Source organism: Pipistrellus hanaki (assembly GCF_964339955.1).
Source record: "Pipistrellus hanaki genome assembly, chromosome: 9".
Taxonomy (NCBI): domain Eukaryota; kingdom Metazoa; phylum Chordata; class Mammalia; order Chiroptera; family Vespertilionidae; genus Pipistrellus; species Pipistrellus hanaki.
This window is the reverse complement of record NC_140511.1, coordinates 43,541,321-43,561,125: the sequence shown is the minus strand read 5'-3', so window position 1 is coordinate 43,561,125 and position 19,805 is coordinate 43,541,321. Positions and strand designations below refer to the sequence as shown.

The 19,805-nt window shown below is 42.2% G+C and overlaps 1 protein-coding gene across 2 annotated transcripts in view; it reads right to left on the bottom strand.

Moving 5' to 3' along the window:
• CLPB (ClpB family mitochondrial disaggregase) overlaps positions 1–19,805 on the bottom strand; it is a 130,010-nt gene that overhangs the window by 96,922 nt on the left and 13,283 nt on the right. For both annotated transcript variants that reach the window (XM_084894193.1, XM_084894194.1), the window contains one exon: positions 7,387–7,473. In XM_084894193.1, the coding sequence (XP_084750319.1) occupies positions 7,387–7,473 (87 nt within the window). The remainder of the gene's footprint in view (positions 1–7,386; positions 7,474–19,805) is intronic.

The window sequence follows — 19,805 nt, the reverse complement described above, 5'->3', positions numbered from 1 at the left end:
AATGGCCCAACTTCCAGAAATGCTGTCCTTACCGTCCACCTTTAACAATCAAAATCATGTTCATCTTTCAAGATCCACCTCTTGTGAAAGGGCCTTCTTTCATGAGACTTTCTCTGGGGCACTGACCACATTCTGCCTCATTTCAAGTGAGATTTGTTTTATCTCTTTTCTGTCAGTTTTTTGAGACAAGGAGAGCGGTTTGTCTATTTTTAAATTTCTCATAATCATCCAACACATACATATCATTGAGAAACTCTGAGATTATTTGACTCCTGGTCCCAGCAACCGTTAACCCATCCCATGGTCTTGCTGCCTGCCCCTTCCCTCCATAGGCAGTCCAGTCAAGTGGAAAGAATAAGAACTATTGGGGTTCAGAGACCTGGATTCAAATCCTGCTCACTCTTCCACTTACTAGACAACCATGAGCATCTCTGAACTTCATTTTCCCTACCTGTAAAATAGGGATAATAATCCCTCCCTTTTAGGATTGCAGTGAGAATTATAGACTACAAGGGAAGTGCTTAACATGGGCCTGGCACACAGAAGGCACCCAATCAACCACAGCCATTATCATTACTACCACCAGGTGATCAGACAGCACAAAGCCCAGCCACTTCAGGCTGAAGGGAGCATCACTCCGTAGCAAGCAGCCAGGTAAAAATGTATAAGAGGCCGGAAGAAGTTGTAGGCCTCTAAGGCAGGAAAGACCTCTATGAGATCAGGCCCCCTAAGAACTTGCACTGGAAGACAGGCGCAGGAGTGTTCTACCTCCTCTGTCTCTGGCCACCAGTGAGCCTTCCAGGGAGACTGCCCCTAGACCAGCTTGCAAGACCACAATTGGCTCTTTGCTCTAAGAACACCTGTGGAATTGGTCCTGCAAAGGCCTGCAAAACCTCTCCTGAAGGACAGCAATCTGGCTTGGGCTGCTGGGTTCTTAAAGATAGGGTTCAATGCCCTCCTGCTCTTAGTAAGGTGGAGGGAAAATAAGCAAATGCTAAAAATAAATGACTGCTGTGCGAGGGAATTAAATGGTCTTTAGCCAAGGATGGCAGCATTTTAAAATTAACAAAGCCCAGGTACCACATCCAGGAAGGCCTTGGCAAATGCGTGTTATCCACTCATTAGCTCAGCTCCTCAGGGACCTTGGCCAAGCAGGGAAGGCAGTGCCGGGAAGCAGTCCTTCCGATGCTGATGAAATGCACTTCGGGAGAAAAGGCAGGAGGAGGGAGGGAGGCTCATGCGGGGAATTTCAAACAGCTTCGTGCTCTGCCTTACGGTCTCACCTTCTCTAAGGCAGGGCCTTTCAAAGCAACCAGCAAGCCCAAGTGCACCCAAATCTGAATCTCTCACCACCCATTCTTTGGGGATGTTTGGTTCCTGAGGTACCATAATGGCCACACTGTTTAGGTGATCTCCTTGCCTGGCAGTCCAGGGACAAGTTGCCCAAGAATGATGTGGGATGGGAGGCAAGCTTTCAGTCCTGCACCCTGCACTTTCCCCTTACTATAAAAAAGAATCATATGATGCTTTGTGCATTTATATAAGCCTACTCTATACCACATGTAAAATGAAGTTATAATTTCATTATTCATCAGTAATTATACTTCATGACACCAAGAATCATGTGAATTCACAAAACTTCATTCTCTCTTAGCAATCAAAACATACAGTACTCTGATGTGAGATACATTAACAAGAATTCCAGGTACTCACGAACAATAGAATTCATTCTGACACCACAACATGAATTTTCAGTATGCCACTAGTTACAATTAATGAAAAGAGAAGGATGACCGTTTTAAAGGAGTTTTTATAAGTCAGTCTATTAAAGTACCAATTATCATAGTAAAATTCACTCTTATAAGATGTACAATTTGATGAGATTTGGTTGTATAGCCACCACCATAATCAAGATTTAGACTATTTTTATCACCCCAATAGGAAAGGCTTTGGGCCCTTCCTCCCGCTCCTAAACACTTAACTGATTTCCGTCCCTAAACTACCAGACTGTCATAGAAATGGAATTAAAGCAGGTAGCTTTTTGTGTCTGGCTTTAAGTTAGCACAAGGCTTTTAAGATTTGTCCATGTGTTATATGTATGAGTCATTTGTTCTTTTTATTGCTGCATAGTAGTCCACTGTATGGACGCACCATAATTTGTCCACCCATTAACTAGTTGATGGATATATGGTGATTTCTAGTTTTTGGTGATTAGGAATAAAACTACTTTAAATGTTTACATATAGGCCTTTCTGCAGATGTATGTTTTTATTTCTTATGGACAAGTACCTAGGAGTTGGTATTACTGGGTTGTATGGTAACAAACTGCCTTTACCTTTATAAGAAACTGCCAAAGTGTTTTCCAAAGTGGCTATACCATCATGCATTCCTATCAGCAATGATGACAATTGTTCTGCAACTTTGTCAGCACTTCGTATTTTCAATTTTTCTAAATTTTACCCATTGTAGTTAATAGGTATCTCATGATTTTAATTTGCATTTCCCTAAATGACTAAAGCTGAGTATCTTTTCATGTGCTTTACCACCCATCTCTTTTTTTTTAATGTCTGCACAAATCTTTTGTCCATTTTTAGAAAATTGAGTTGTTTCTCCTTTTCTTACTAATTTATAAGAGTTCTTTGTATCTTCTGGATACATTCCTTTATCAGATGTGTTATGATACCTTCTTTTTTGAGCAATTAGAAATGATAAGAATCTAAATCATACCATTTTCTTTCTAAACCACTATCCCCTGCACACACATGAATAAAGGGAACAGGAAAGACTGAAACTTTCAATTTACAGATACCTAGTGCTACTGGACAGAGGATCAAACAATACACTTGGCACCTGCTAAAACTCATGAGACTATTTTTACTTCCACTATAAACACCCAGCTAACATTAAGTGTTAAGGAAAGCTACATCTGGAGAAATGGCTCTCCAATAAACAGCTTTTGACCTCCCAGGCTCTGCACCTCCAAAGCCCTGTTCTGGTCTGCCAGGCTCCCGGAATGGTCAACAGTCGTCACACTCCACTGCTGGCCATTGTCCACTGGGAAAGGTAGGAGGCTCCCAATCCATCCCTCAGTGAAAGAGCAAACAGTGGAGCCTGTGGCTGCTTGGACATCAAAGTTGAGCAAACAGGCCTGGGGCAGGCCCTGCCTCTCTGCCTATACATCCTACAAATGCCATGTGAAGGAGCTTCTCTGAGCAGGGTGATGACTTTCGGCTTGCCATAGCACACATCAAAGTTTGCACCACACACGAACTGGGTGCATGGGTTCGAATCAAGTCACCTAAGAGCGGATACTCAGCCATTGTATCCAGTTTTAATGCTGTGTTTTCCCAAGTAATTAAGCCTTCTTGCTTATGAACTTGTGACTAAGTAAAGCATCACTGAGAGGTTGTAACATCAAAGTGCCTTCCACCGTCTGTCCATGTTTGATAAAATTGGATTTCTTTCTCTTCTTAAAGAAAAACTAATTGAATTTAACTCAAGGCTGGGTATATTTGCATGAGTCGGTAAATATACCTATGCTAATTCACAGTGATCATCCTGGGACCCTGTGGCTTAGCCTTTAGCTGGACTGGGTCAGAGGACAACACAGAATGAGGCACCCAGACTCAGGTTAAATAAATGCCTGTGGCATAGGCTTATGGAGAGCCCACTGTGGATGGAGAGGGCTGGCAAAAGGATTTTCCTAGTGAAAATGTTGGTTAACCTTTGGCAGAACGGCTACTGAAGACAAAACGGCTACTGAAGACAACGGCCATCACATTACTCAAGTCCTTGATGTCAGCATGCCCATAAGCTTAAGGCAAAGGTTGTGATGCTTATTATCTGAATCTCCTCAAAGCCTGGCACATCAGCACCTGACACAGTATAGTTTGAAAAATGTTTACTGGTTACATGAAATGATAATATGAAGGAATGTCAGAACAAAGTTCCCCTTTCCTGAAGAACCAAACTCTCTATGTCCCTTGTTTGCCATCTCATTGGAGAACTCCAATCTAAATTAATACTTGATTTCACTAATTATCTGATTTACAGTGAGTGTGGCATGGTCCCATTTTTGTAAAATTACAGATACACATACACACAATGATCAGTCTCTAAAAGGGAATTCAGTTCACTGCTACTTTCTTCTTCTATATTATTTTTACAAAAACAATAAACCTATTTTCAGAAAAGAAAATCTCTGGTTCAATCCTGATACAATTATCTTTCCTTTTACCAATATGATTTCTGATCTTGATCCAGTTTAACTCTCTTGTGTACATTTTTATTTGTATTTTAATTTACGTCACCTCAAACCCTTTCTGGAAATAAAAGGAAGAAATAAATTATAAATTAAGTTCTCATATAGACTTTTTAAATTTTGTTCTATAGCACTGTATTCTCTATTCAAACTTAAATAAAATAGTACTATTCAAAATTAAGTAAGATAACAAATACATACATAAATAAAAGTTCACATGAAGTTAGTTTCCTTAAGAATAGAGACTGTTCTATGTCCCTAAGAATTTAACATATTAAGCAAGTGCTCACTAAAGGCAATAAAGGCAGTGAAGGATGAAATGATTGGGCTACTTTCAGGATCTCTCCCTTGATCTTGTGACTGCCAATATTCTAAAGATGACAATTCTCTGCTTTTAGCCTTGAATCAAGGGCTACCCCACCACCTTCCCTTCATCCACACTCAATTAAAAGGTGGTGGCATTTTAGGCCTGCCCAATATGATTCCAGAGGGTTTGGTGACTGGTTAGGTTATAACATCAGCACACTGCCAATAAAGAAAAACTTTACTGGCAGGTTGTGCTGGTATGGAAAGTGATACTTCTTTAGGACTATTCCCAGGACACCTTACCTACTCACTCTTACTAATGTACTCTTGAGATTCCCTTTTACCAGATTCTACTTTTCCTTTCTTCCATAGCACTTCGTACCTTCTAATAAATTATGTGGTTTACTGATGCACTATATTTGCTTATTGTCTGTCCCTGCCTCTCTCTACTCAGGGATCACCATCTGTATAGAAATAAGCTCTATGAAGGTGGGGATCTTTGTCAAGAACAGTGTCTGGCAAACAATAGGTGCCCCCCAAAATTTGTGATATGAATAAATAAACCAACCTGAGAGTACGCTATTTTCACTAAAAATCTATCTTCTCTGGGTACTGGAAGAAAGAGGAGGGCACAAAATGAACACTTAATACACCAATAATTAGTTCTAGGAACCAAAGCAAATAAATACAAGCCAACACTCTCATTTTGCTCAATGAGCATCACTGATGTGCTAATGGCCCTGGATAAAGACAGGCCATCAGTTAAACCAACAACTCATTAGATTCAGAAAGAAGTGTCCCCAAAGCACATCACTACTAGCTATCTGCTCACTGACGGACAGTACTCTTAAGTATAGTATTATTTGCAATTGTTTCAATATTGAAAATATACTACACATAAGGGCACACTCCTCCCAACCCCTTTTCTCCACCACTGTCTGTCTCTTACAGATGGAGACACCTGCAAGCTGGGAAAGACTGGTGGGCAGGGTGGAAGCTGTGATAGGTGGAGTATCAGTGTGAGAATAAACGTGTATTTTTGCATGGAGAAGTCTATGTGAGCAGAGAATAACAACACACCATTTGTAACCTGTAGCACATATGTTATCTCATTTGATTCTCACGAGCACATAGTGAGAATCTACTGTTGCCAGATTCAGTCCTCTCACACCCTCTGCTTCAATAACATCCTGTTCACTCTGCTCTGGCATCAGTGATTACACTATATTCTCTACCTGCCTTCTTCCCCACATTAGGCCATGAGCTCCCAACGTCTCTGATTACCCAGTGATTAGCACAGAGCTTGGCTCAGAGTAAATATGTACCAAATGTTTGTAGAAATGATTAATTTCAGGTGGAGAAACAATGTCCTTAGAATTCTGAAACTCAACTAAGGGTCAGGACCAGGACTAGACTCCAGGTCTCTCAACTGCAAAGCCCATTTACATCAATTTTTCTTTTAAAAGACTAAGTGCTAGGAGCTAGAGGCAAATAAGGAAATGGAGTGTTTGATCGTGATCCTATGAATTTTCCTGTGCTGAGAACAAGTTCACAACAGAAGAGCAGAGAGGAGAGACCTATCTCAAGTACAGCTAAGTCTCTCAGGCAGTCCGAGGCAGTGCCGCCTCTATATTATAAAATCCCTGTTTTGTTGGTTTCCATCACATTTATGACCTTTCCAAAGGTGGTTAAGACCAGCAGATAAAGGTCTGCTGGAAGGGAAAATTAAAATTGGTAACCCCAACTATCATTTTCAGTGGCTACTACTAGAGTAGATCACTCTCTTTAAAAGCATTTATTTTTGTTCTTATTTGATCAATTCTTTTGCACACCCACAGCTAGAGAGTGGGATGGAAAGGCAGCACCCATCCCTAGCCTGGGTTCTAGCAGAGGGAAGCAGCAGTGAGAAATATATAATAAAACACACAGACTTTGTAGGCTGCGGACCAGGTCCTAAATCCTGCCTGTGTAACCTTAAACCAATCACTTTATCTCTTTGGGCTTCAGTTTTCTTTCCTCCAAAATGAGAATAACATATATGTTCTGAGAATTAGCGATAACTCTCTACACAAAGTACAACTTAGATCTTTACACAACAGCTACATTCTAAAGCACATGTGTCAAACACAAGGCCCACGGGCCAAATCCAGCCCGCCAGGCCTTGCAATGTGGCCCGCACCGCACTGTCATCACTGCACTCCGCTGTCAGTTTATGACATTGTCAGTTTATGACTGTTCAGTAAACCATTCGGCCCGCGATTTAGGCTGGATTTTAGATTTTGGCCCCTTCTCTGATTGAGTTCGACACCCCTATTCTAAAGGAATGAACAAGCAGGTAGGAAAATAGTCTGCCTCCAATGGGAGGGCAGGAATGCCCCCACCTTCCCCAATTTCCATTAGAACCTCCAAAGAAATAGCCCAGAGAAACCCTTGCTGGGAACAGATTGTCGACTTCTCAACACAGATAGATGGTGGATAACTCATACAAGTACACTTAACTTAATTGCTTACAACAGGCCTTCTTTCTTTTATTAAAATTACATTTATTGACAGGTTTTCAAACATTTTGTTACTTCAGTAATGCAAATGACTTATCTAAGGTCACAAAGCGAATGAGTTGGAATTTACAGCTATATCCTCCCTCTCAACATCTCCTACATTTTCCATTGCACTGGATACAGATCAATTCCCTTTAGCTGCGTTCACCTTCCTGCTTCTGGAGAAGACAGCAAGGGGACAGGCAAGCATGAGAGAGGATTCAGGAATGTGATCTGCAGAGATGTGGCCGAGGGAGCCCTGTGTAAAAGGAGATCTCTCACCTGTCGTTTCGGCTGATGGCTGCCACCATAAGTGCTGTCCAACCAAGTTTGTGCCTTGCATTGACATCTACACCTTCCGACAACAGCCTAGAAAGAGAGAAATATTTTCAGTATACGGCTTCCCATGGACCTAAGAGTGAAGAAATGAGACAGCCAACAAACAGGGAGGCTGGATGCACCTGGAAATAGAGGCTTTTGAAAACTTAATATCCATCCCAGCATCTCTAGCCAGTCTCCCCAATTCCAGGTTTCCCCTCTCTCTCTCTTCCCTTAAATGAGTCTGCCCCTTGTTATCCTCCCAGCCTTCTGAGGGGGAAAAATGCCTTCTCTACCTTAGTACCCTGACACTCCTACTCCTTGGTCCAGAATGCTCTCTCCCTGCCTCTAAGCCTGTTCTAATCCCACTTTCATGCCATGGGATACACGCCGAGGACTCTCCCTGAGAAGGCTTCCTTGATTCATTCAGTCCACAGATCTCTCTTCCTTCCTTAGAATTTCCCCGTGCCTAGCACCAAATGCCCAGGGACACTTCTTATCTAAGTAGTTCCCATGTTACAAAAGGATCACTCTCTTCAAGTTTCTCTGTATGGTGGTTATTGAAACTTGGAAATTTTTTAACCCAAGGGAAGATGTAAACAATGTTGGAAATGTTAACTTAGGTTTCTAGCAAGTCCACAAGAACTTACTTGACTCTAAATGCCAGTGCCTAACATGTAGTAAGGGCTCAATAGTTATCCAATAGTAATGTCGGATAAATGAACTAACACAAGGTTGTAAGTATACCACTAACACAGGGTTGTAAGTCCCCCCCCCCCCCCCACACACACAATTTTTTACCTACAATGTCCAGGGGTTCATGGGTCCTCATGAAATAGTGGACTCTAGGTTAAACACCTACTCTAAAGAGTTGATAAATGCCTGGCATATGTGCTACTGTCCTGCATTCCTGCATCTAAGTCAGAAATCACAAATGTCTCCAAGCAGTTCTTTCCTACGGGGCCTCTGAAAAAGCCTCTGAATCCTCCTTAACACTGGTTCCATCAACCTCCATCCATCAACTGAAGCTGGCAACAGAGAGGAAACCGATTTGCTATTCCTTAGACTCTCATCACAGGCAGTTTAGTTGTCACCGAAGGTTTTGGGGTAAAATAAATTATAAAATTAACCTAATAGCTTAAGCAAGCTAAATTTGAAAGGGAAGAGTAGAAAACGGGAACACGTAGATGAGTTTGGAGAGTGCTATAATACAGACCTAAAGAGATGAGCTAGGGCAGACATGAGAAAGCAGGACAGGGCCAGGAGAAACAGCACAGCCAGAATCCCTCATGCCTTCAGTGGGCCAGTGATCCGTGCTCTCCTGCCTGGCTGGGCTCAGAGAATTCTGAAAGCAGCACTGCTCTGGAGACAGCTAAAAAAAGAAGATTGAGATGCCTCCCCCTCCTGCCCCTTGAGGGCTGAGTGTAGTGTAACAAAAAGAAAAAGGATGAAAAGGCTTTGGAGTAAGTTAGATCGGAATTCAAATTCTGGTCCATATGAATAACCCTGAGCAAATCAATTCTCCGAGTCTCAGTTTTTTAACCTATCAATTAGGGATGATAAACTCTAATTTACAGCGATTGCAGCCTAATGCCTGGCATATAGCAGGTATTCATGACAGGTAATTTCTACCTTCTACCCTATTCTACTTCTATCCCTCTGAGGAAACAAGGTGTTCTGGTCTCAAGCCAGTAATGGCAAGTTGGCCAATACTCAGGGGCTCTGATATAGGGTTACATAGGACCACCCAGATAATTCAACCAGGCTGGCTCTAGGCACTCCTGTGTTAATTTATTCAACAAGCATGTGCACTGACATGCTCTGTGTCCAGGCATATGCTAACTACTGACAAGGGAACAATACAGAGGTTCTTGCTTTCCAGGACCCAAACCAACTATATATATATATATATATATATATATATATATATATATATATATATATATAAATATAAATATATATATATATATATATATATAAATATATATATATATATATAAATATATATATATATATATATATATATATATATATAGAGAGAGAGAGAGAGAGAGAGAGAGAGAGAGAGAGAGAGAGAGAGCACGCGAGAGCGAGAGAAAATAGTCCTAGCCTGTTTGGCTTAGTGGGTTCCAGCTTTTGAGCCCTGCCTAGCTTCCTTACTGAGCATCATTTTTTTGCAGCCTCTTGGGGCTGAGATATAATAGAAAAAGCAATGACCCTGAAGTCTAAAAGCTGGAGTTCAGATTCTGGCTTTGTCACTTACTAGCTGTGAAATGGGGGATATTAATCCCCATTGTGCAAGGTGGTTGTAAGGATCAAAAGAGACAGGAATGATGGCACCTGGTAGATAAGGAAGGACCAGAACAAACATAAACACCACCACAAACTAGCCCAAGTACAAACAACTTTTCTTTTCTTTTTTTAAAATATATTTTATTGATTTTTTACAGAGAGGAAGTAGAAGGACAGAGAGCTAGAAACATTGATGAAAGAGAAACATCAACCAGCTGCCTCTGGCACACCCCCTACTGGGGATGTGCCCGCAACCAAGGTACATGCCCCTGACCAGAATCGAACCTGGGGACCTGGGACCTTTCAGTCCACAGTTCGACGCTCTATCCACTGAGCCAAACCGGTTTCAGCACAAACAACTTTTCTAGTTTAGGAGCTGGGTGGGCCCTTTGGCCCCTCCCCTACTTCCCCTCAGTGTGTACAGTAGCCCCAAAAGCTTGGATTTCCTAAACCCAGGTCTCCTCCATTTCATTTTGTTGCTTTGCAAGTGAATGCCCAGCAGGCAGTTATTTCAAAGTCCTGGGCCAGCTGGGCGGGTGGCTGCCTGCTGAGAGTGGCGGAAAGGGCCTCTGAGGCCTAAGAAGTCACCCTTGGTCTCCCCTGTGATTTTCACCAATGGACAAAATGCGGCAAGTGAATTAATCTCCTTTAAAAAGAGCAATGCTGTGACAGAGCACGGTGTCTCCGAAAAGGTTAGGATTCCATCATCCCAGAGATGATGAGTGGAATACTTAATGCAGGTTGCCACTCAGGGTAGAGCAGTTTGTGTCCAGGGGCTGGGAGTGGGGGTGGGCACTGCAGGCCTTTCTGCACTGTGGAAGGCCCTTCCCTAATGAACTTGGTCTCCTGCTTGGCAGGGCAGGGGTGGGTGACACTAATTGGGGATGAGCTAGACAGTAGATAAAGAGACCACACTAGCAGTCCAGAGTTGAATCTTGTACAACTTGCAAGCGATCGAGCAGGGCAGGAAAATAAGCAGGAGAGACCTCAGTTCAAATGCAAGACTGGCACTTGCTGGTGGGTAGCTGTGGATGAATGACTGACTTAGCCTCTCTGACCCTCATTTAGTTCTGAGCAACAATAGCTCCTGGCACTCTGATCTTGTTTCCACATCTGTTGAAAAACAGAGAAGACTGCCAATCCTGCTCCATATTCACACAGGGGTACTATGAAGAGACAATGAGACAAAAATCTATAAAAATACTTGATAAGAATAAAGCAATATACAAATACAAGAGCCTATGCTATTATCATTATCATTTTCAAATTAGTGTCTACCCATTTTAAGGACACAGGATATATGAAAGTTATGCATAGAACTTAGAACATAAGTCCTCACATTTTCCTATGAATTGATAAGTCTCAAATTCCCTGGTAAAGGCCACAGTAGAATAAGGATTTCTTAGTCCAAGAGCTGAGGACTTCCACAGAAGAGTAACAAATCAAAGGGGAAAACAAATCTGCTCCAATCTCTGAGATCCAAGGGAGTTTGAAGGCTACAGACCATACAGGCAACAGTGATTACCTCTGATTGGGGAGGAAAGGGGGGAATGAGAAAGCCATACTTACTTCTTGCTATTAAGATTTCTGTATTTTATTTTTTTGTAACAATGAGCATACTATTACTTAAACACACACACACACACACACACACACACACACACACAAAATAAAAATAAAAATAAAAATAAAAAAATAAAATGCTGAAACCGGTTTGGCTCAGTGGATAGAGCGTCAGCCTGCGGACTGAAAGGTCCTGGGTTCGATTCCGGTCAAGGGCATGTACCTTGGTTGCGGGCACATCCCCAGTAGGGGGTGTGCAAGAGGCAGCTGACCGATGATTCTCTCATTGATGTTTCTAACTCTATTCCTCTCCCTTCCTCTCTGTAAAAAATCAATAAAAATATATTTAAAAAAAAAACACAAAACGTCTTAAAAAAATAATTATTTTTTCTTACACCAAGAAGTCTTTCCTAAGAAGCCTTGATGCTGCCACAGAGTCTCTGCTAACCTGTGTATCAGTTCTCACAGTCTCCTTGTCTCCCTCCCCCAGTGGTAACATGGTCCACCAATATGTCTGTCTTGTGTTGGAAGTTACTTGTTTTATACTTGTGTGTCTGACTTTTTCAAAGAACTTACATGCCTGTATATATGCAGAAGGTGTTGGTGTGGCTTCTCATTCTTAGGGCAGAGGACACTTAGACACAGACCGGGGCTAGCGGCCCAGTCACGACCCTCTCAGTAACTAGCTGCATGATTCTGGATAACTCTCTCTGAACCTTACTGTTCTCTGCAGCAAAATAAGGGAACTGAATTAAATGGTCCTTCAAGTCCCTACCAGTTCTAAACTCTTAGAATTCTAAATAGGTCTAGCATAAAAATTAAGAAGTGGATTCCTAGCAGACATGAGCATCAGCAAGACTTCCTAAGAAAAGACAGCTCCTCATGCTTGCTGTATGGAGGAGGGAGGGGAAGTGTCCCACAAAGGATATGGGGCAGTTTTGAGTTATTCTGGCTAACCAGCTAGCTTACTCAAGAGAGGGAGTTACCACTTGATTTTCTTCCTCCTCCTTTACAACCAATCAATACAGAGCGGCCACTGAACTTCAATCATGCATTGTTCCAACTGATTTCCGGATCCTTTGCAATGGGCCCTCAGCTGCAGCTGGGGAGGGGGCTGACGGGTTGGGAGCCTCGTCCCACCTGCATCAGAGGCCTGGAAGCAATGAGCCATGCAGACTCAATCATGATCACTATCTGGGCAACAGGGCCCTGGCTGGAGCCTCGCAGAAGGTCCTGTTTACAGTAATAACAGCACCAGGCCAGGCTGTCTGAGCGGAGGCAAGGCGCCTGGGGCTAGAATCCACACAGAGCCTCCATCTGTGCCTCATCTACCCAGTCAGCCTGAGCTGGGAGGGGCGGGCAGAGAAGGAAAGGCTGCCTCAGACCCCAATCTGGGCCAGCCACTCAGGCAGAGTCCTGGGGCTCTGACTCTCAGGCACCTTTTGCATTTGCTACTTGACCTGAGCATCTCTCCTTCAAGGTTCAGCTCAAGATCCTTCCTCTAAGAAGCTTTCCAGAAGTTCTCACTCCAGTGAGTTGGCCTGTCCCAGTACTGTCATGCCTGGGCTACTTGACAGGGAAATGGTGGGCAGTGAGGGAAGAAGGGACTGGCAGCACCTATGAGTGCAGGCACACGGTAATGTGCCTGTGAACTTTAAACTTTCTGGACTTGAAGAATGACCTGCAGCCATCAATCCAATCCAACTCTTCCTTTTATACATACAGATATGGATGAGGTTCAGAAAACATCAGCCCTGCTGAAACCAGTTTGGCTCAGTGGATAGAGCTTCGGTCTGCGGACTGAAAAGTCCCGGGTTCAATTCCGGTCAAGGGCATGTACATTGGTTGCGGTATATCCCTGGTGGGGGGTGTGCAGGAGGCAGCTGGTCGATGTATCTCTCTCATCGATGTTTCTAGCTCTCTATCACTCCTTTCCTCTCTGTGAAAAATCAATAAAATATATTTTTTTTAAAAGAAGAAAAAAAAATAAAAGAAAACATCAGCCCTGGAATAGACTGCTCTGGATAGGATCCTGCACTTGTCTCTTCCAGGCTGGGTGACAGTGGGCAGGTCATGTTAACTCTCTGAACCTCATCAGCCTGCCCAACTTACCTAACAAGGGTGTTGAGATGACCAAGGGAAATAATGTATGTGAAAGCACTTACATTTTCTAAATGTTAGTTGCCATTGTTACTATTGTTCTTTCTGTTCAAAGGTGCCAAGGAGCTACAGAACATCAATGAATACTGCTGAATTAAATGGAATAAAGTCCAGTGTTGGTGTAACCAATCTTTATCGCATCTCTCTTATAGATTCTAGCAGGAAGTTGGCACACACACTGAAGTGTATAGATTATTTTTTTAGCTTCTTATTTTGAAATGATTTCAAACTTACAGAACAATTACAAAAATAGCACCAAAAAAACTCCTCATATATCCTTTACTCAGATTCTCACTTCACTTGGCCTCATGTGCTTTACCACTTCTTCCTATTTTTCCTGGACCATGTGAGGGTTAGTTTCAGACATTATCCTCCATTACTTCTGAATACTTCAGCACATATTTCCTAGTTCAAGGACATTCTCTTATACAATCACTAACCAATAATGATCATATTTGGAACAGTTAACATTGATAAAATATTTATCTAATATAGAGCCCATATTCAATTTTTCCAATAATCCTAATAAGATCCTTCATAGCAATCTCTGCACCCCATGATCCAGATATAAGCCAGGATTAATACTAAAATAAAACATTGCATGTGTCTTCAGTGTTTTTTCATCTAGAATAATTCCTCAGCCTTTCTTTGATTTTCATAAAAGTGATATTTTTGTAGAGTAAGGCTATTTGTTTGTAGAATGTCCTTCAATTGGGATAACAATTTTTTGAAGAACTACTTCCTATTATTCACCCATTTATCCACAAATGTTTCATGAGACTGATTATTATAGGACTCTGATCAGGACACTGAGGGCACTTCGATGAATTCTGCAGTGTCCTTGACTTCAAGGTGTTCACTGGACAACTACACACCTGGTAAGCAGCTAAAATACAAACAAGGACCCTGAAGGAAAGTACCATGAGTGTAGATCAGAGCAACAGAGACACAGGAACAACTTACTGGAGTCAAAGGCATGAGCTGTATCAGAAAGGGTGGCTAGAAGCAGATTCCCTTAATGATCTCCTGGGATCTTCTATAGGAAACATCTGTGCTTTCCCAAGCAGTGTGTGCCATGGCTGAGATTCAATAAAACATGAAAACCAACATTACAAGGCCAGAAAGTGGAGGGGAGTAGCCCAGAGCACCCTCATCTGGGTACCTCTGCCCAGGGCTACATGTCACATCTCAGTCAGCAGCTGCCTTGGTGACAAGAAGCAAAGGACTACATAGGCAGCTGGGTATGGGAAAGGGCCATGGGCGCCACCTACTGGCTCTACAGGACTAGGCAGCTAGCTGGTTACCAGGAAGTTTGTCACACTAAGGCATTGAGACACAGAGCTGGCTCAAACTTTTCAAATAGGGTTGGCATATGAATCACCACTGCTGAGCTCCAGAATTTCGTGAGACTTTCAGTAAAGAATAGATTGTACAAAGTCAACCACAATACCTGGCCCCCTATACAGTGGGGCAAAGATTTGGCCTTCATTAATTCAGGTTCATTCCAGTAACAAAACTTAAGTAGCCTCTTCTTGAAGCCAGCCTCTGTGCTGGTCACTGAGATTAACTGGATACGGTCCTTGCCTACAAAGAGCTCCCCGTCTGAATTCTGGGTAGAAAAACGGGACAAGTAAGTACACAAATTAAGTTATTTAAGTATCACAGTTTCTCTGAGAGCTATTTGCACTGGGTCAATGAGCACACAGCATACTTGGCTCTTTATGTCTTGCAAAACTTTTGAATGGTGGAATTCAAAAAAGCTCTCATTTCTTGAGTAGCCTACTATGCATCAGGCACTTAACATGTATGAGCACATCTGATCCTGTGATTACTAGTAGAGAGGAGCCTGAGTCTTTCAGATGGCAATTGATTTACTTTAGATTACATAGCCTGTAAGTGGTAGCCTAGAACGGGAGCCCAAGCTTCCTTTATTGAACCATTCTACCTTCCAGGGCATATACTCCATCCCATCTTCTTCCCTCTTTCCTATATAGGCCTCGGGCCAGGGTGAGACTTGTATCTGATGGGACTGACCAACTAACAGAAAAATGATAAAGAAGGAAAAGCCTAAGGAAAGAAAGTTATCTGAGGGATTGAGATATTCTTTGATTAGATTTGTTTTCTAGAACCTTTCTGGACTCAGGATGAGAAAGGCCCAATCCATCCTCCTCCTTCTCTCCCTCATTTTCCCCTCCCCCTTCTCTTCACATGGCAATACAATCAAACTACAGCGAAAAGGCTGAGGAAGGTTGGAGGGGTGGGAGAGGTAAGAGATCAACTGAAGGACTTGTATGCATGCATATAAGCATAATCAATGGATGCCTTAAACTCAGAGGTGCCCAACTATTGGCAGGATGTTGCTCATCAGAGGATCTAAAGAAGGAACTTGAATACTAGAGAGAAAATGAGGCCAGAGACAAAAGTGCTTTGGATCCTGTCTGACCCATACTGGGAAGGTAAGGGTGGATGGGGCTGTGGCTGAGCCCAGATAAGTTCTGGGAAGGTTCTTGCCCAGCCTGCTAGACTCTGAACCCCTGGAAATTCCAGGGGCCTCCCCTATTGTGTGCTTCATATCCTGTCTCTGCTCACTGTCCATTTGAAAACACAGAGTTTCCAGGAGGCATGGGTGCTATCCCCCCAAACACAAGGCAGTGAGAGGGAAGTCTCAGCCCAGCCTCAGAGATGATTCTCATGCAGCCTTCCTGGCTCCCACTCACGTGAATGGAGGATCCTGGAGACAGACAGCCTGCCCAGCTGCTGCACCCTGCTGCTGAGTAGCCTCTGGGGAATAAGCAGGATTTCATTCAACCAATCAATCAACTGGCCAGACTCTATCTGTACTATGTGCCTTCTGGTGTCCACTCAGCCTAGTTGAGGAGACATAGGCATGAAGCAAGTGAGGAGGAAGACGAGGTAAAAACTAAACATGACACTGTGTGGCTCAGACTTTAAGGCCTCAGGAATTTTGATAAGATCAATCAACATGGATTAGAACAAGCTATGAACTGCAGTGAGATAAAGCACATACTTCGAATTCATGTGGACCTCAAGTTGTCTCATCTATTGGGTCGGCAACTAAGTAATTGCGGGTTTCACACATATATGGCTTCAGTTGAATTTTTAGGTTTGCAGACGTAGTACAAATGTAAAACACATTTTGTTATTTGATAGTTGGCTATTCAGCTGTTAATCAGTAAAAAAAGTTTTTTGATCTGTTTTGTAGTTTTCGTTTGGCGTTTGTTAAAAAATGGAAAATCAAAAGGAACATTTTCGTCATATTTTGCTTTTTTATTTCCTCAAAGGAAAAAACGCATCGCAAGCTCATAAAAAGTTATGTGCTGTTTATGGTGACGAAGCCTTAAAAGAACGGCAGTGTCAAAATTGGTTTGCCAAATTTCGTCCTGGTGATTTTTCACTCAAAGATGAAAAACGCTCTGGTCGTCCAGTTGAAGTTGATGACGCCCTAATCAAAGCAATAATCAATTCAGACTGTCACAGTACAACACGTGAGATTGCAGAGAAGCTTCATGTATCACATACATGCATTGAAAATCACTTAAAACAACTTGGCTATGTTTTAAAACTCGATACATGGGTTCCTCACGAAATTAAAGAATCACAGTTAACGCAACGCATTAGCAGCTGCGATTTGCTAAAGAAAGGTAATGAAAATGATCCATTTTTAAAATGACTGATAACTGGCAATGAAAAATGGGTTGTTTACAACAATATCAAGCGGAAAAGATCGTGGAGCAGGCCAGGTGAACCAACTCAAACAACATCAAAAGCTGATATTCATCAAAAGAAGGTTTTGTTATCAGTTTGGTGGGATTACAAAGGAATTGTCTACTTTGAACTCTTACCACCCAACCGAACGATCAATTCAGATGTCTACATTGAACAACTAACGAAATTAAACAATGCAGTTGAAGAAAAGCGGCCCGAATTGACAAATTGAAAAGGTGTTGTATTCCATCATGACAATGCAAGGCCACACACATCTTTGGTCACTCGGCAAAAATTAATGGAGCTTGGTTGGGATGTTTTGCCACATCCACCATATAGTCCTGACCTTGCACCATCTGATTACTTTTTGTTTCGATCTTTACAAAACTCCTTGAATGGTAAAAATTTCAATAATGATGATGATGTCAAATCGTACCTGATTCAGTTTTTTGCTAATAAAAACCAGAAGTTTTTTGAACGTGGGATTATGATGCTGCCTGAAAGATGGCAAAAGGTCATTGATCAAAATGGGCAATACATTACAGAATAAAGTTATTTAGTTCCATGAAAAAATTGTCTTTGATTTTCTTTAAAAAATCCGCAATTACTTAGCTGCCGACCCAATAGATAAGGGACCTAATATAATCTCTTTTGTAATACCTGAGCAAGGAATGAAGATAATATAGTATCTAACACTTTGCCTCACATAGAGTGGGTATTAAATACAGCTATTACTACAAGTGAGGGTGAGCTTTCTGGAAGAGAAAGGGCAATAAAGCCTAAATAGGATCTACAGTCAGAAGGACAAGGGTGGAGTTGGAAGCACTGCAAAGGCTCACAGGTGGGAATGGGGATCTCTGTTTGTCTGGTAAAGGCCCATTTGAGCAAGCCCTGGTAATTCAGTGTGTTATCTGAATCCTTTAAATGAACTCAGTTTTCTCTGCAGAACTTAACACTAGGAATTCTATTTCAAAATTCTCAGTGGGAACCCCATTAATAAGATTTGGAAACTAAGACTCAAAAAGGAAGGTTCCATGACTTATTAAGGGGCATAGGTCCAGTTAGTAACTGTGTCAGAAGTAAACCCAGGTCTTCTAACCCTGAAAACCTTGTATTTTTTCTGTAACATTATGCTGCCTTCCAGCGCCCCAGCATCCAATAAGCCTGTGTGGGTTACACCCTAGCATTCAGAAAAAATGGTGTGATGATCTTAGAGAACTCTCAAGACAAGGACCAAATTACAAGAGTGATGCTAGGAAGGCCCTAACCTTTGGTCTAGGACAGCAATTTTCAACGGGTGTGATGCAAGAACATTTTTAAAATTTATGGATTGATTTTAGAGAGAAAGAGGATGGAAGAAAGAGAAACATCTATTTGTTGTTCTTATTTATGCATTTATTGGTTGACTAGAGGCCTGGTGCACGAAATTCGTGCAAGGGGGGAAAGGGTGTCCCTTAGCCCAGCCTGCACCCTCTCCAATTTGGGACCCCTCAAGGGATGTCCAACTGCCCTCTCACAATCCAGGACTGCTGGCTCCCAACTGCCTGCTTGCCTGCCTGACAGCCTGATCACCCCCTAACCACTGTCCTGACAGCCTGATCGATGCCTAACTGCTCCCTTGCCAGCCCGATGGCCCCCAACTGCCCTCCCTTGCAGGCCTGGTCCCTCCCAACTGCCCTCTCCTGTTGACCTGATGGCCAACAACTGCCTTCCCCTGACAGCCATCTTGTGGTGGCCATACTGTGTCCACATGGGGGCAGCCATCCTTGACCACCTGGGGGTGGCCATCTTGTGTGTTAATTTGCATATTACAGTCAATTTGCATATTACTCTTTTATTCTTGTATGTGCTTTAACCAGAGATCAAACTAGCAACCTTAATATATCAAGACAACTCCCTAACCAACTGAGCAGCCCAGCAATACCTGACTATTCAGTCAGGAACACTGACCTCTTTTTCCTTAGACTGTCAAATAAAAAAATGACAACAGCCAACACAACAATAGCTGTCTAGTGTGAATGAGTCAAAATTATATTTTGTCAGAAAAGCAAAAATATAATATATTTTTTAGTGTGCTGCAGAATTTTAATAATTACTTTATGTATGCCATGAGATGAAAAGGGTTGAAAATGGCTGATGTAAAAAACAGTTTTTGTAACTCTGGGAAGGGAGGGTATGTACGGGAGGGGGGGGGGGCATTGGTATATGTACAAAAATAATAATTTAATAAAAAAAATATATTATAAAAACAAAAAACAAACAAAAAAAACCACAGCTTTTGTTTCAATCTACTGCAACCTACAAGGACACATTTACACATTTACTGGTTAAGAAAACTGGATATTTTGGTTGCTCTAATGCCATCATTAATATCTTCCTATTCAGCCAAAATGATACAACAATCAATAAACAGACAGCCTCTCTAAGGTCCCGAGACAGCCAAATGTATTTACCAGCCAGGGTGCTTGTTAATTAGATAAAATCCCTGGATCAATGTGTAGAACATTTGCCTATGCTGTAACAAGCACATTCAGGACACCTTAATCCTGGCACATGGACAGCAAGTGCCTCAAGCCTCAAGCTGAGGCATCGGGGGACAAATACCAAACCAAGCTATTATTGCAAATCTAAAATGGATGTGT